Raw genomic sequence first — 13162 nt, 5'->3', positions numbered from 1 at the left:
TGATATTTCATTGTGCTTTTGATTATCTCATTTTAGTTTGCAGTTTTTCACATCTTCCTTTGGTGTTTTATATTGGTTCCGTTTCCATTGCTTTATGTGTTCTATTGGTTTTTGTTTGAAGGGTCTATTGAGGTTAATATTTGATAGCCTACATGTATGACCCATTGGTTGTTATGGTTTCCCACTCTTATTGATGGGCCACATTTTTACTCTCTTCCTTCTTCATGTTGTAAATTTAGATGTCCATTAACTTTACATTTCTTTATTGTTGCTTTAGAGTCCTTTTAGTAGTACTTTTCTCTCTGCCTTGATGTTGATACATTCTTTTAACTTTTGCTTTTTCATGAATCCTTGCCCTTCTGTCTTGAATGAAAATTTTGCAAGGTACAGTATTCTAGACTTTAAGTCTTAGTATTTTAAATATCTCCTGTTTCCTTTTTACCTCTAAGATTTCCACTGAAAACTTTGTGAGCAGTCTAATTGGCATTTCCTCATAGGTTACTCTTCTTCCTCTTAATATACTGTCCATGTCAGTGACTTTCAGCAGTTTGATTATAATGTGCATTGTAGTATGGCATTTTCTTTGGAACATTTTGGGCCTCTTGGATCAGGATGTCTGATTTGTTTCCCAGATTCAGATGGTTCTCAGCAATTATTTCTTTAAATAAATTTTCTATGCCTTTCTCTTTCCATTCTCCTTTTGGAAGCCCATTGCTATCAAATGTTATTTTGTGTTTAGACCATCTGAAAGAGCTCTTGTTTCCATTTTTTTATTTATTTTCTATTTTTTCTCTGTTGTTTTCTTTGCGTGTTCTCTGCTTTCCGTACTCACTGGTTCTATTAACTTTCATTTATCTATTTTTGAAACACTATTATACTTTTTGATTTGGCTATAGAGTTTTGATATCCATTCATTCTAGTTCTGACAGTCTCATATTTTCTCTGTCTTTATTGTTTCCTCTTTTGCATCATTCACTCTTTTTTCTTAACTTTGGCAAACATGATTATGACTGTTACCTTAAACTCCTCCTGAGGTGTATTTTGCAGTTTTCCTGTTTTGGGATTCTCTTAGGGCTTTTTTTTTTTTTTTTTTTTTCAAATTGGGACGGTATTTGTTATATTTTGTTAACTAGAGGTAACCAGTTTGATTTTATTTTTTTGCATATAGTATCTTTTTGCATATAGTAATTATGACTTTCCATTACAGTCTTACTACAAAATTATATAATGATTGAAAGTTTTGATGAGTTATGAGAACTCTTTAGTGTTTTGTATTTGTAAGTAGAAAACAGGACATGGATTTCTTTTTAACTGAAAAATAAAATTAGAAACACATGGTTACTGTGATGAACTAATATGTCTTGTATTGTTAATTATGTTTTTCTTACCTTTTTTTCCTTTAGGAATATGATTTTGGCTGAAAGATGTGTATTGCTTAGTGCTGAAATCTTAAAAAGCCAAAGTAAATATTCAGAGGCTGCAGCTCTCCTAATACGATTGACCAGTGAGGTATGAAACTGTCGTTTTTGTTTTAATTAGTATCATTTCATCATTTTTCAACAGTGCTTATTATTTCTTGAGATGTTGTGCAAAACAACACTGGTAGGAAATCACTCTTTGGTAATTTATAAATACCTAACTGTAGTTATTTGTTGGATTAATTTTAAATGCACTCTATTCTAATTTTTACAACTATTTTATGAATTTGCTTTGTAATAATAAAGCAATAATAAATAATATAATACAACACTATTATTAACTACAAGCATGTATTGTTCATCTTTGAATTAGTTACTGTCTTGTATGGTGATATTTTAAGACAACATACATGTGCATCATTCCCAATAAAAAAATTGATACTCAAGAAGTAATCACTGAGGAATTTTTATTCATATTTTTACTAGTATAAACTTTAAAAATATAATCTTAAACATAAGAAAAAGTGTTCTATGTATATTTCAAAGGGAGAACAATCCATTTATAGTTGCAGACTTTATTAAGTTGCATTGGCTCTAGACTTAGAATTCTTTATAAACATTTATAATCCTAAACATGGAAAGGCATTATTTAGATGAATGTTGAAGACAACTAAATCAAATTCCTCCTTTATTTGCTGCTTAAATGTTAATGTATCCCTAGGATTTTAAATCGTAGATGACTGCTGTACTTCTATACATTTTCTTTTTGTGTGTGATCTCTTTACAGTTATGATATTCACTCTCAAACCCATCTCCAGTCTATCTCTCCTTAAGCTTTAGATTTGTGTGGCCAATTTTTAAACTTGCATACTTGGATGTTTCCAAGGCACTTTTAAGTTGATATTAATAACTAAATTTGTAATTTTTTTTACCTTATAGTTTGTGATTTTACATTATGTTATAATTAGCTAGCTTCTCATTTGCTGTAGTTAGGAGCTGCTTGAATTGCTCCTGTATTTACCTGTCCTATCAATAAAATAATCAGGAGGAATTTTTAAAAATTCTTAGTCATTTTTTTTTAATATCTCCAAATATTTTACTTACTACTTTAAAAAAATCTGTCCTGCTGTTGTACTGGTTCACATCCTTAATAATCTCCTGGACTGTGCCCCTTTTTTCATAACTTGCTAAACCTGGTATTAGTCTTGCCCTTTAGATAGTAGTCTTTCCAATACCATAGGTCTGAATGTTCCTTTTCTGCCCTCTTTTTTAATGCCGTAATGACACTATAACATCATATTATATTGGAAATTGTTTTTTAAGTTGTCACTTCTTGAAGGTAGGGGGCTGTGTTGTCTTCTACATTTTTATCCTAAATGTGTAACACTGAACTTGGCACATTATGATTTACGAATGTTTGTTAAACTGAACCATATGAAAGAAGTTTTTGTGAGATAAAACTAAGTTTAGGGATGATATTAAAAATGTTTAATAATTGATATTACATGGACACTAACGAATGTGAACATTTGTCAGATAATTTGGAAGAGATGGATATAGGTTCTTGAATGTTTTGATGTTCTATATTATGATAAATAATTTGGATTTGATTATATAGCTAAGTTTTCAACCCAGGGTGAATCAGTGAATCTAAGGAATTTATGGTTTAGGAGCTTGAATAAAATTCTTCACAGCAAATTTTTCTGTCTGCATTGTAGCCTTATTTTCTGTCATTTTTCACTTTTACTTTCTCTTTGTTTTTTTTCTTTCTTTTTCAAATCTGGATGACTTGTTTTGTCATGAATTCTGTGAAATTTATCACTGTCATTTACTGCCTTAGGTGGAGGGTGTAGGAAATGGTGGTACATATTCCCAAAAGTATTTTTAATGACATTTTTTGTTATACCTTTCATATATTTCTCTCTAGTAACTTGAAACTCAATACTTCTAGGCATAATATGTGTAAAATTAAGTTTATTTTAATGAATAATTTGCATTATATGTGTTTTGTAACCCAGAAAGCCTGTATAATTCTGTAAAGAAAATACACTCATCTTGAGGATAGGGAACTAATATTTATGAATTGTGTTTCCTACATAATACTATTATAGCAGAAGTCAGCTGTGAGACTTGGCTTAAAAGAGTTGGGCTTTGATATTACTTTTTGGACTGCAAATTTATGGACAGGTGGATCTTATTCTTGTGTCATGCCCTGGATTCTCAGCATAATAGAACATGATAATATATCCCACATTTATCAGCAGATAGGGTAATATTTGATGAATTTGGTGTTAAGATATCATGATTTTTTCCCTACGGTGTCTCTGTTTTGGGGTTAGTCATATAATCTTATCTTTTAGACCTTTTTTGTCTTCCTGTATTTAAATACAGTAAATTAGTTTCCTTGGGGTTGGTAATAGCAGCAGTTTTTATAAGTTCTCTAGCTTGGAGGGAATGTTCCTGTGGTAAATTGATAAGTTGCTGGTAACTTTCCTGTTAGCTTTACAGTTACTTAAAGAATAAAATCTCAAAATTGTCCTTTGAGATTTGATTCAGTTAAGTTTGTGCAACTGGTGCCTTTAGCAGTGGTGTTTTTGTGAAAATGTTTCTTGAAGTCTCTATTGCAAATGATTTCCGCCCCCCAACTATCCTTAAGTTAAGTGGCTGTTTTCAACTTTTGTTAAAATTATCTTTGGGTTGGGTTGTGGGCAAAGTTCATAGGCTGGAGTTCTTGTTGCAGTGTTAACAGAGATTTTTTTTTTTTCCCCCTTAATTTCTTATGGCGCATATATAGTAGACTTGACATATCATAGGTACAAACAACCACTAAGTTAAAATTTTATTATTCACTTTATTCAAGGCCTCTGCTTTCTATTTTCCTTCCATCAACATTAATGGCAGTTGTCATTCTTTTTAGGGCTACTTGTTTTGTTTCAGAGCAAGGTGATTACTACTGTGGGTGTCATTATCAGTGGTAGGGACTAACGAAAAATAAAGCTAAAGTATGATACAAATGTGGGTATTTAGCTCTGCAAATTGATTCTAAGGCCACCGTTGCATGCAAGAGTTAAATTATCCTTCAGCTAAATTAACATGCTGTCTTTCCTGAATTGGTCAGTCATTGAGTTTTAAGTTTGAGAATGTTGAGGGTTTATTGTGCTTGTTTTTAACTGGATTGTACATTAGAATCATTTACACATTATTGGAAATATCTAGAGCATATTCCTTATCTTAATCAGAATGTCCAGCATTGCTGTCTATCCAAGTCTTACATTTTAATAAAGATTCAGGTAATTAAGGAACATATACGCATGCTCTGTGTGTATGTACATACATGCTAGGAATAAATTTAAGAAATGTATAGAACGTAAAGAAACTGTAATACTTTATCAAGAAGCCTAATTAAAATTCTGAAGTAGAAGATATATAAAGGGAGTTACCTGTTCTAGATATTAAAATGTATTATAAAGTTTTGAAAATTAAAATTGTTTACAGTGATAAGAATAGAGAATAATGCAATAGAATGAGAATTAAAATAATGCATATGATTAGGTGTCATTTAAATTCATGGTGAATGTTAGTTATTCACTAGTGTGTGACATCTAATGAAATGCTGGGGTTGGATTTCTACCTTATTACATGAAAATAGGGATTATAGTTTGAATATGTTATAATATAAATAAAAGACACCAAAATAAAAAAATATATAGGAGAGCATTTTTTTAGTGATAATAGTCTGCTTTTAGTTTGATGGAGTAAAATTTAAAGACATAAAAAGCAAAGATAGGATACTTGACCACTGAAGAATAAACTCTTTCATGTTAAAACTGGGAAATTCTATTTGTAAATGTATGACAAAGCCTAATATTAAGTGTACAAAGGGCTCTTGCAAACCGTATAATCACAAAAAGCCCATTCACAAAAGGGTATAAACAGATAATTCACAGAAAAAGTACAAAACCCTTAAGCATTTAAAAAGATTAACAGTCTTATTATTACAGAAATGTATGTTGAGGAACAAAGTATCAGTAATCTTGTTAGAAAGAGATAACAAATTTTTAAAAATGATTTTTGTCCAAGTAGAATGTAAAACACATTTGCATTCTTTGTTGATTAGAATATAGCTCCTTTTTTGTAGCAGTGGTTATATCCATTAAAATTTGAAGTAATGCATGGCTTTCAGAAGTCAGTTTTTCTAGAAATGTGCCTAATATAAATGTGTATAATTGCTCAAAAGCATTTTTATAAAGATGTGTAGTAAAGCATTTTTTAAAAAGATTTATTTATTTATGCATACAAGAACTGGGGTACCGGCCAGAGGTATGAGGGGTGAGAGGACTCACCAGAGACAGTGGGAACAAAACAGGCAGATCTACTGAAATACACTGCTGAGGGCAGCAGCGGGCAGTCAAAAGAGGTCTGTTGCACCATGTGGGTATCTTCCTGGATGGGGATTGAACTCATGCTGCAGCAGCTGAGGATTGCTTCATAGGTTGTGTCTTACCCCCTTGTGCCACCAGGGAGGCCCAGTAAAGCAATTTTTTGTAGTAACAAAAGTGTGAAACAATATTAAATCAATTACTTGAAAACAGTCTTACATTATGGTACCTTAATGTAATGAAATACAATATAGTTTTAAGACATGAGAAATGTAAATGTCTTGGAAAGATATCCATATTAAGTTAAAAAAGCCAGCAAGACTGTATAATGCCACTTCTATGTAAAGAAGCATATGTGTTTTTAAAACATATATATTTGACATATAAGCACTTCTGTGTCTACATAGAGAGAAAAATGACTCACAAACACCAAGGTGGGGACAGTAGTTGCATCTGGCAAATCAGTTGAGGAGTATAATGAGAAAGTATTTACTAAGACTAAAAAAGATTCTGGGGCCTCCCCTGGTGGTGCAGGCAGTTGAGTGCAGTGCTGTGAAGCTGTCTGCAGCCTCTGCAGCTGTCTGCAGCCTCTGCAGCATGGGTTCGATCCTGGCCAGCCCAGTGAGAATCCCACATGGTGCAGCAGACCTCTCCTGTCTCACCCGCTGCTCTCCTCAGCAGTGTATTTCAGTCAGTCTGCCTGTTCTGTTCCCCACTCTGTCTCTGGTGAATCCTCTCACCCTCCTGTGCGTCTGACCTGTATCCCATTTCCTGTATGTATGAATAAATAAATTTTTTTTTTTAAAAAGAGCATTAAAAAAAGATTCTGTATTTTTTTTTTAAAAAAGAACATTTTCCTAACCAAAAAAACAAGTAAGCTCCCTAGCTTCCCCTGTAATTCTGACGCAAATTCCTGATTAAGAATTGCTTGTCAATTTTTATATTCCTTTTTTTTTCCCACTTAATATCTTTTGGATCTTTCTTAAAAAATTATCAGGTCTATTAGTTTTTGTCATGAGGAGATTGAAGTAGATAATGATATCTTTTTACTAAATGCTTTTTAGATTGTTTCCTCAGATCTGTTTCAGTTTATGATTGTTATAGAACAATTATAATAATCTGTGGCCTATGAACACTTGATGTAACTATGATTTGTTGGAATTATTGCATTTAAAGTCAATGTTTTCTGTTTTCAACTTTCCCTGGGGAAAATAATGGCAGCAGAACACATGGAAGGGCATGGTAAGTTCAGCTTGAGAATAGCAGAAAACCTAGAGAAAGTTTTGGTGAAAATGTTGTTGATACTTAATCGGCAACCTTCAGTACTTACTCAGTTATTTGTAAAGTGATGATGGTTCTTTCAGTTGAAACCTTGTCCCTAAGAGAGATGATGCAAATTCAGTATGTGGATTTTGTAGACACTATTTTAAGAGTGAGTTCAAGCGGAAACTTAATCGCACTGTACTCTTACTGATTTGTTAATAGCAGGTAATAATCCTTGAAGGGAAAGCCTTCTGAATTTTTTAATGAAAAGCAGTAGTTTTAGCCCTCTTGAATTATAGAATAATTGAGAAATCCTTTTAAATACAATAGAACTTTATAGAGGATAAAGTAGTAGATTAAAGCCTTTCATAAGACACACATTTTGTTTTATCTTTCCCCCTTTTTTGGATGGATGGAAATAGATTATTGATGTCACAGATCAATTTCCAGAAGTTAGATTGGTGCGAATACATTTTTTTCCTCTCTGTCCTTTTTCTTGTTTCTTTAATAAGTATACCTGTGTTAAGTTCTTAACTTACATACTTCTTTGCTATTTGCAAAGGGATTGCATAACTTCAGAGATTTATTACATGGTGCATAGCATAATCAGACATTTGGTTGTATGAAAAGCAAGTATTTTATAGCAGAGAATTTTTTGAAGTATTTAAAAAAATAAACAACAGGGGCTTATTGGAAGAAATAATTATCAAGATTGGATTGCCCCTTGATCTCTGCCCTGAGACACTCAAACACTGAATATGCTATGTATTGTTTTAAGGAACTAAATGTTTTTTCACCATTTTTTTAATTTTAATTTTGTGAAGCTAACCATCTTTCTTTTAAAAATTCAATAGGATTCTGATCTTCGAAGTGCACTTCTTTTGGAACAGGCAGCACATTGCTTTATAAACATGAAGAGTCCCATGGTTAGAAAATATGCATTTCATATGATACTGGCAGGCCATCGGTTTAGTAAAGCAGGGCAGGTGAGTGCATGTTCTTTAAAAAGAAAGCAATGTGTTATAATAGGTAATATTTATTTTAATTTTTATGATTTACTGTCTAATTTGTAAATATGTCATTTCTCAATATTTAATTATTTAATCCTAAAAATAAATTTTGGTCTGAGGCCATATGTTACATTGATAAGGGCATGAGATTTGGATATAGACAAATCTGGTTAGGTTTTTTTGGAGGGGTGGGTTTAATTTTTTTTTTTTTTAAGATTTATTTATGCATATAAGAGCTAGGGTACAAGCCAGAGATGTGGGGGATGAGAGGATCCACCAGAGACACAATGGGGAACAGAACAGGCAGACTGACTGAAATACACTGCTGAGGGAGCAGCCGGCGAGACAGGAGAGGTCTATCTCGCCTTGTGGGTTTCTCCCTGGCTGGCGGGGCATCAAACTTGTGCTGCAGAGGCTGTGGATTGATTCATAGTGCGGTGCTTAACCCCTTGTGCCACCAGGGAGGCCCCAAATCTGGTTTTAAATCTTAATCATCTACTCACCACTTAACTTTGGGGAAGTTACTGATCTCTCAGCTTCAGGTTTTTTATTTACAAAATTTGGAATATTGCTCCACTTTTGTGAAGTTAAACCATATTGTATATTTGAAAGGTCAAATGCATTCAGGCATCTTTAACTTTCCTTAACAGTGGTTGAACTCTCCTAATTTCTGCTCTGTTCTGCTGTCTCACAGAGTGCCCTATAATGGTATTTACTAAATGTTTGATGAAGAGAAATCTTTTGTCTCTTGTCACTGGGGATAGTTGGTTTGGAGAACTCTATTAATCTAGAGAGATTTTTTTCTTGCTCCAGATATCCCTTTGAGCATTAGTTGGAGGGAGCTGTGCTAGAGGTAGAGATAGTAGCAGTATTGTGAATGGTGGTTTACTAAAAATACAGATAGACTAGATAATCTTCTCCGTATTCCCAAGACTATATTAGAAGTTTAGCACTCACCCATAAGACCAACATGGTCTTATCTTTTAGGGACTTTTTTATCTATTAGGGGAGTATGAAGTTTTTTTTTTTTTATTTAATTAATGTGAATTTTTATGCACATACTTAAACATTTTTCAAAGGCGGCAAGTCATGCTAGTACTTAAACTGTATCTTATTTAAAAGCTACAAAGAAATAAAGATGTTCAAAAGTCACTTTCATTTTCATGGAAAGATGCCATGGTGTTTAAAATCACCATTTCAAGATTAGGTTTCTTGTTTTTTTGGAAATTATGACAAGTTAGGATATATGTGAACATGTTTTATATTAGTAAAAACATTTTTGAGAACGTGTTGGTGAGGTTGGATGTGTTTGTGTTCAGTATATTCTGTAAAATCTTTCCATCCTTACTTGAAGGGAACTTTAAATCATTATTTTTAGATTCTCCTCTTAAGATTTTTCCTCAAGAAATGCTCAAAAATGCACTTCTACTTGACACTTAAACACACTCAGTTGTTTCTCTGTATGTATCAGTTTTTAAGACTTAGTATTTGTATTTCATTACTAACTGCTAGATACAGAGTAGAGATTTTTTTTTCCCCCCAAGAAATAGCACCTAAAATTTTTTTTGAAACATTCTCAAATTTATAGAAAAGTTGTAAGTACAGTTCAGGAACATTTGTTTTCCTGAGCCATTTGAGAGTTATCAACCTGTGTCCTATTACATACTTCAGAATATATTTTCTGTTTCCTAGAAATAATTTTTTTCCTGTATAACCTTAATACAACAATCAAAATTAAGAATATAATATATAGTATTACTCGTTAGTCCTCAGACCCCATTCTGGATTTGACAGTTTTCTCATAAATATCCTTTATAGGAGAAGGATCATGTTCAAAAAGGTCCTTTGACTTTTATGACCTTGACTTTTTTTTTAAGATTGTAGACCAGTTATTTTTAGTGTCCCTCAGTTTAGGTTTTTTCTCATGATGAGATTCGAAATGAGTATCACAGGTGAGAGAGACTGTCTTCCTACTTCATGTTCTCACATAGCACATGATCTTGATTCACTTTCATTGTCTCTTTGTCAAGAGAACCGTGTTACTCACTTAGTTCATGAGTGTGGCAGGATATAGCAATGGGAAAAGAAAAGAATGCTTTTCTGATGATTCCATGTGTTACTTCCGTTGAAACTCCCCAATAGTTTTTAATGAAAAGTCATTATTATTTCTTACTTCTTAGATTTCTTGCCCTTGACAAAGTAGCTATATTTGCTTCAGGATCTCTTGCTTTTTATTTATTTATTTATTTTTAAAGATTTATGTATTTATTTACACAAGCACTGGGTATAGTCAGAAGCACGGGAAAGTGAGAGAATTCGCCAGAGCGGCGAAGAGAGCAGGCAGACCGACGAAATACACTGCTGAGGGGATAGCGGGAGAGGTCTGCGCGCCATGTGGGACCCTCGCTGTTGGCCCGGGATCAAGCTGGCGCTGCAGAGGCTGCGGGCAGCTTCGAAGCCCAGCGCTCAACCGCTGCGCCACCATCTCTTGCTTTTTAGTAGTAATTGAAATGGGATTTTTATAAATTTTAGTTTCATTTCTCTCATCTGCTTAGCTTTTGTTAGAGGAAGAACCACTTACCTGGTATTTGGTTTTGCGTGTGTGTGTGTGTTCATTTTTTATGATCCAGAGAAATTTGGATCTTAATACTTTGTTTTATTTTCTTACAGAAAAAGCATGCTTTGCGCTGCTACTGTCAAGCCATGCAAGTTTACAAAGGAAAAGGCTGGTCTCTTGCAGAGGATCATATTAACTTCACTATTGGGCGCCAGTCTTACACCCTTAGGCAACTAGACAATGCTGTATCTGCTTTTAGACATATTTTAATTAATGAAAGCAAACAATCTGCTGCTCAACAAGGGGCCTTCCTCAGAGAATATCTTTATGTTTACAAGGTGAATACTTATTTTCAGGAAGTAGATATTAAAATTATATTTAAGTCATTATTTTAGCAAATAGTATATGTGGTAGTATATGTAGGAATGTAATCAAATGGTTTTGTTAAAATGTATTATCTGTCATAATGAAGTATAGCAGTCTAAGTTTTTTGTTTTTTTGTTTAAAAGATTTATTTATTTATGCATACAAGAATTGGGCTGTAGGCCAGAGATGCAGGGGAGTGAGAGGATTCACCAGAGACAGAATGGGGAGCAGAACAGGTGGATCTACTGAAATACACTGCTGAGGGAAGCAGTGGGCAAGTCAGGAGAGGTCTGCTGCACCATGTGGGTCACCTCCCTGGCCGGGATTGAACTCGCTGCAGATTGCTTCACAGTGCTGCATCTTAACCCTTTGCACCACCAGGGAAGCCCAGCAGTCTAGGCTTTTTGATCACAATTTGTGTTGTATTACCCTCTCACAGTTCTTTAAAAGAGAATCTTAATATTATAATAAACATTTGATTTGTGGCTATTCTTGGAATTAAAAAAAATTAAAATGATGCCACAAGCTTCCTGAACTGTTCCTTCAGATTTATTTTTTTCTGAATTACAACTAATTTTACAAAATATTGGCTCCTCTTACCATCCTTTGGAAAACTATATTCCTTTCCTTTCCCTATGAAAGATGAGGAGGTACAGACCTGTGGGAAATAGACAAATTATTATGGTGTAACCCAGAAAAATTAATTGGAAGAAACAATGAGTAGTTACATTTTTTTTTCGTCAAGATCTATGAATAATAAATATTATATCTGTCCTGCAGAACATAACTACTCTTTCATACTTTCTAATTTGAAATCATGAGTTAGATTGTTGGCATATAGAATGCTACAGTGAATCACAGAAAGTAAAATGCATGTTAAATTAATGTTTGGAAGTTTAATGTGCAGAGAAAGCTAGCTAGCTGGTAACCTAACAAAGATTCTCTTGGGCCAGAATAAATATCTAAAGTGCTTCTTGATTGTAAATGTCATGATCGATGTACTAGTAATTCTTAGTGTTCTGTTTAACATTTTTGATGCCTTAGTAAAAATGAAGAAACCAGTATTCAAAAAATAGTTTTCTCAAAAATTCTTCTGTATTTCTCCTAGAATGTAAGTCAGCTATCACCAGATGGTCCTTTACCGCAGCTTCCTTTACCATATATTAACAGTTCAGCAACACGAGTTTTCTTTGGCCACGATAGACGACCAGCAGATGGTTAGTAAAGCTTTATTTGGCCTGGTGTTATAAACATTGTTTTTAAAAGTTTTTTTCTTTCTTTGTTTAAAAAATGATGTTAGTTGTTAAAGAATATTTGATAATAAATAAATTACCTATCATCATGCCACCTGAAGATAACTACTACCATAGTTACTAAAACCATAGCGTTTTTCCTTCTAGCCTTAAAAACTAAAAACAATAATAGCAAAATAGCTATAATTATAGGGCCTTTTCTTACATACTTTGACTAAAGCTATGTCTTCACATAATGATGATAACCATTTTTTTTTAAAGTATGTGTCTCTCATTACACCATTGAATTTTTTTTTTTTTAAAGATTTATCCATTTATGCATACAAGAGCTGGGGTACAGGCCAGAGGCATGGGGTGGTGAGAGGACTCACCAGAGACAGAGTGGGAACAGAATAGGCAGATGGACTGAAATACACTGCCGAGGGAAGCAGTGGACGAGTCAGGAGAGGTCTGCTGTGCCATGTGGGTATCTCCCTGGCTGGGGATTGAACTTGTGCTGCAGTAGCTGCAGACAGCCTCGTAGATTGTGTCTCAACCCCTCATGCCACCAGGGAGGTCCCAGTTGATAAGCATTTTTAATGACTGTAATATATTTCATTTAGTGCGCTTAAAATAATTTTCCCCTCATAATTTATTAATTTGTCATTTTACATATCTGTATAATTTTGGGTGTACATTTTCAAACCTCTGCATGTTCACATGCTTCACTCACTTACAACCCAACTTTTGTGCCAATGTCCTGTCCTCTTCTCTCCACTATTCCCTCCTCCCTCCTTTTTTTTCAAAATACATTTTTAAAAAAATTTATTTATTTGTGGGCCTCCCTGGTGGTGCAGGGGGTTAAGACACAACCTATGAGGCTGTCCACAGCCACTGCAGCACAAGTTCGATCCCCGGCCAGCCAGGGTGCAACCCA

General features: G+C 33.8%; 1 protein-coding gene across 3 annotated transcripts in view; it reads left to right on the top strand.

Moving 5' to 3' along the window:
* Positions 1–13162, top strand: part of TRAPPC8 (trafficking protein particle complex subunit 8) — a gene marked incomplete at both ends in the record, with an annotated part of 67488 nt that overhangs the window by 32554 nt on the left and 21772 nt on the right. For all 3 annotated transcript variants that reach the window (XM_084252431.1, XM_084252430.1, XM_084252432.1), the window contains 4 exons: positions 1404–1509; positions 7915–8046; positions 10741–10965; positions 12102–12210. In XM_084252431.1, the coding sequence (XP_084108557.1) occupies positions 1404–1509; positions 7915–8046; positions 10741–10965; positions 12102–12210 (572 nt within the window). The remainder of the gene's footprint in view (positions 1–1403; positions 1510–7914; positions 8047–10740; positions 10966–12101; positions 12211–13162) is intronic.

The sequence above is a fragment of the Talpa europaea genome (assembly GCF_964194135.1).
Source record: "Talpa europaea genome assembly, chromosome: 13".
Taxonomy (NCBI): domain Eukaryota; kingdom Metazoa; phylum Chordata; class Mammalia; order Eulipotyphla; family Talpidae; genus Talpa; species Talpa europaea.
Note: the sequence above shows the minus strand (reverse complement) of the source record. Positions and strands in the feature narration are given on the sequence as shown.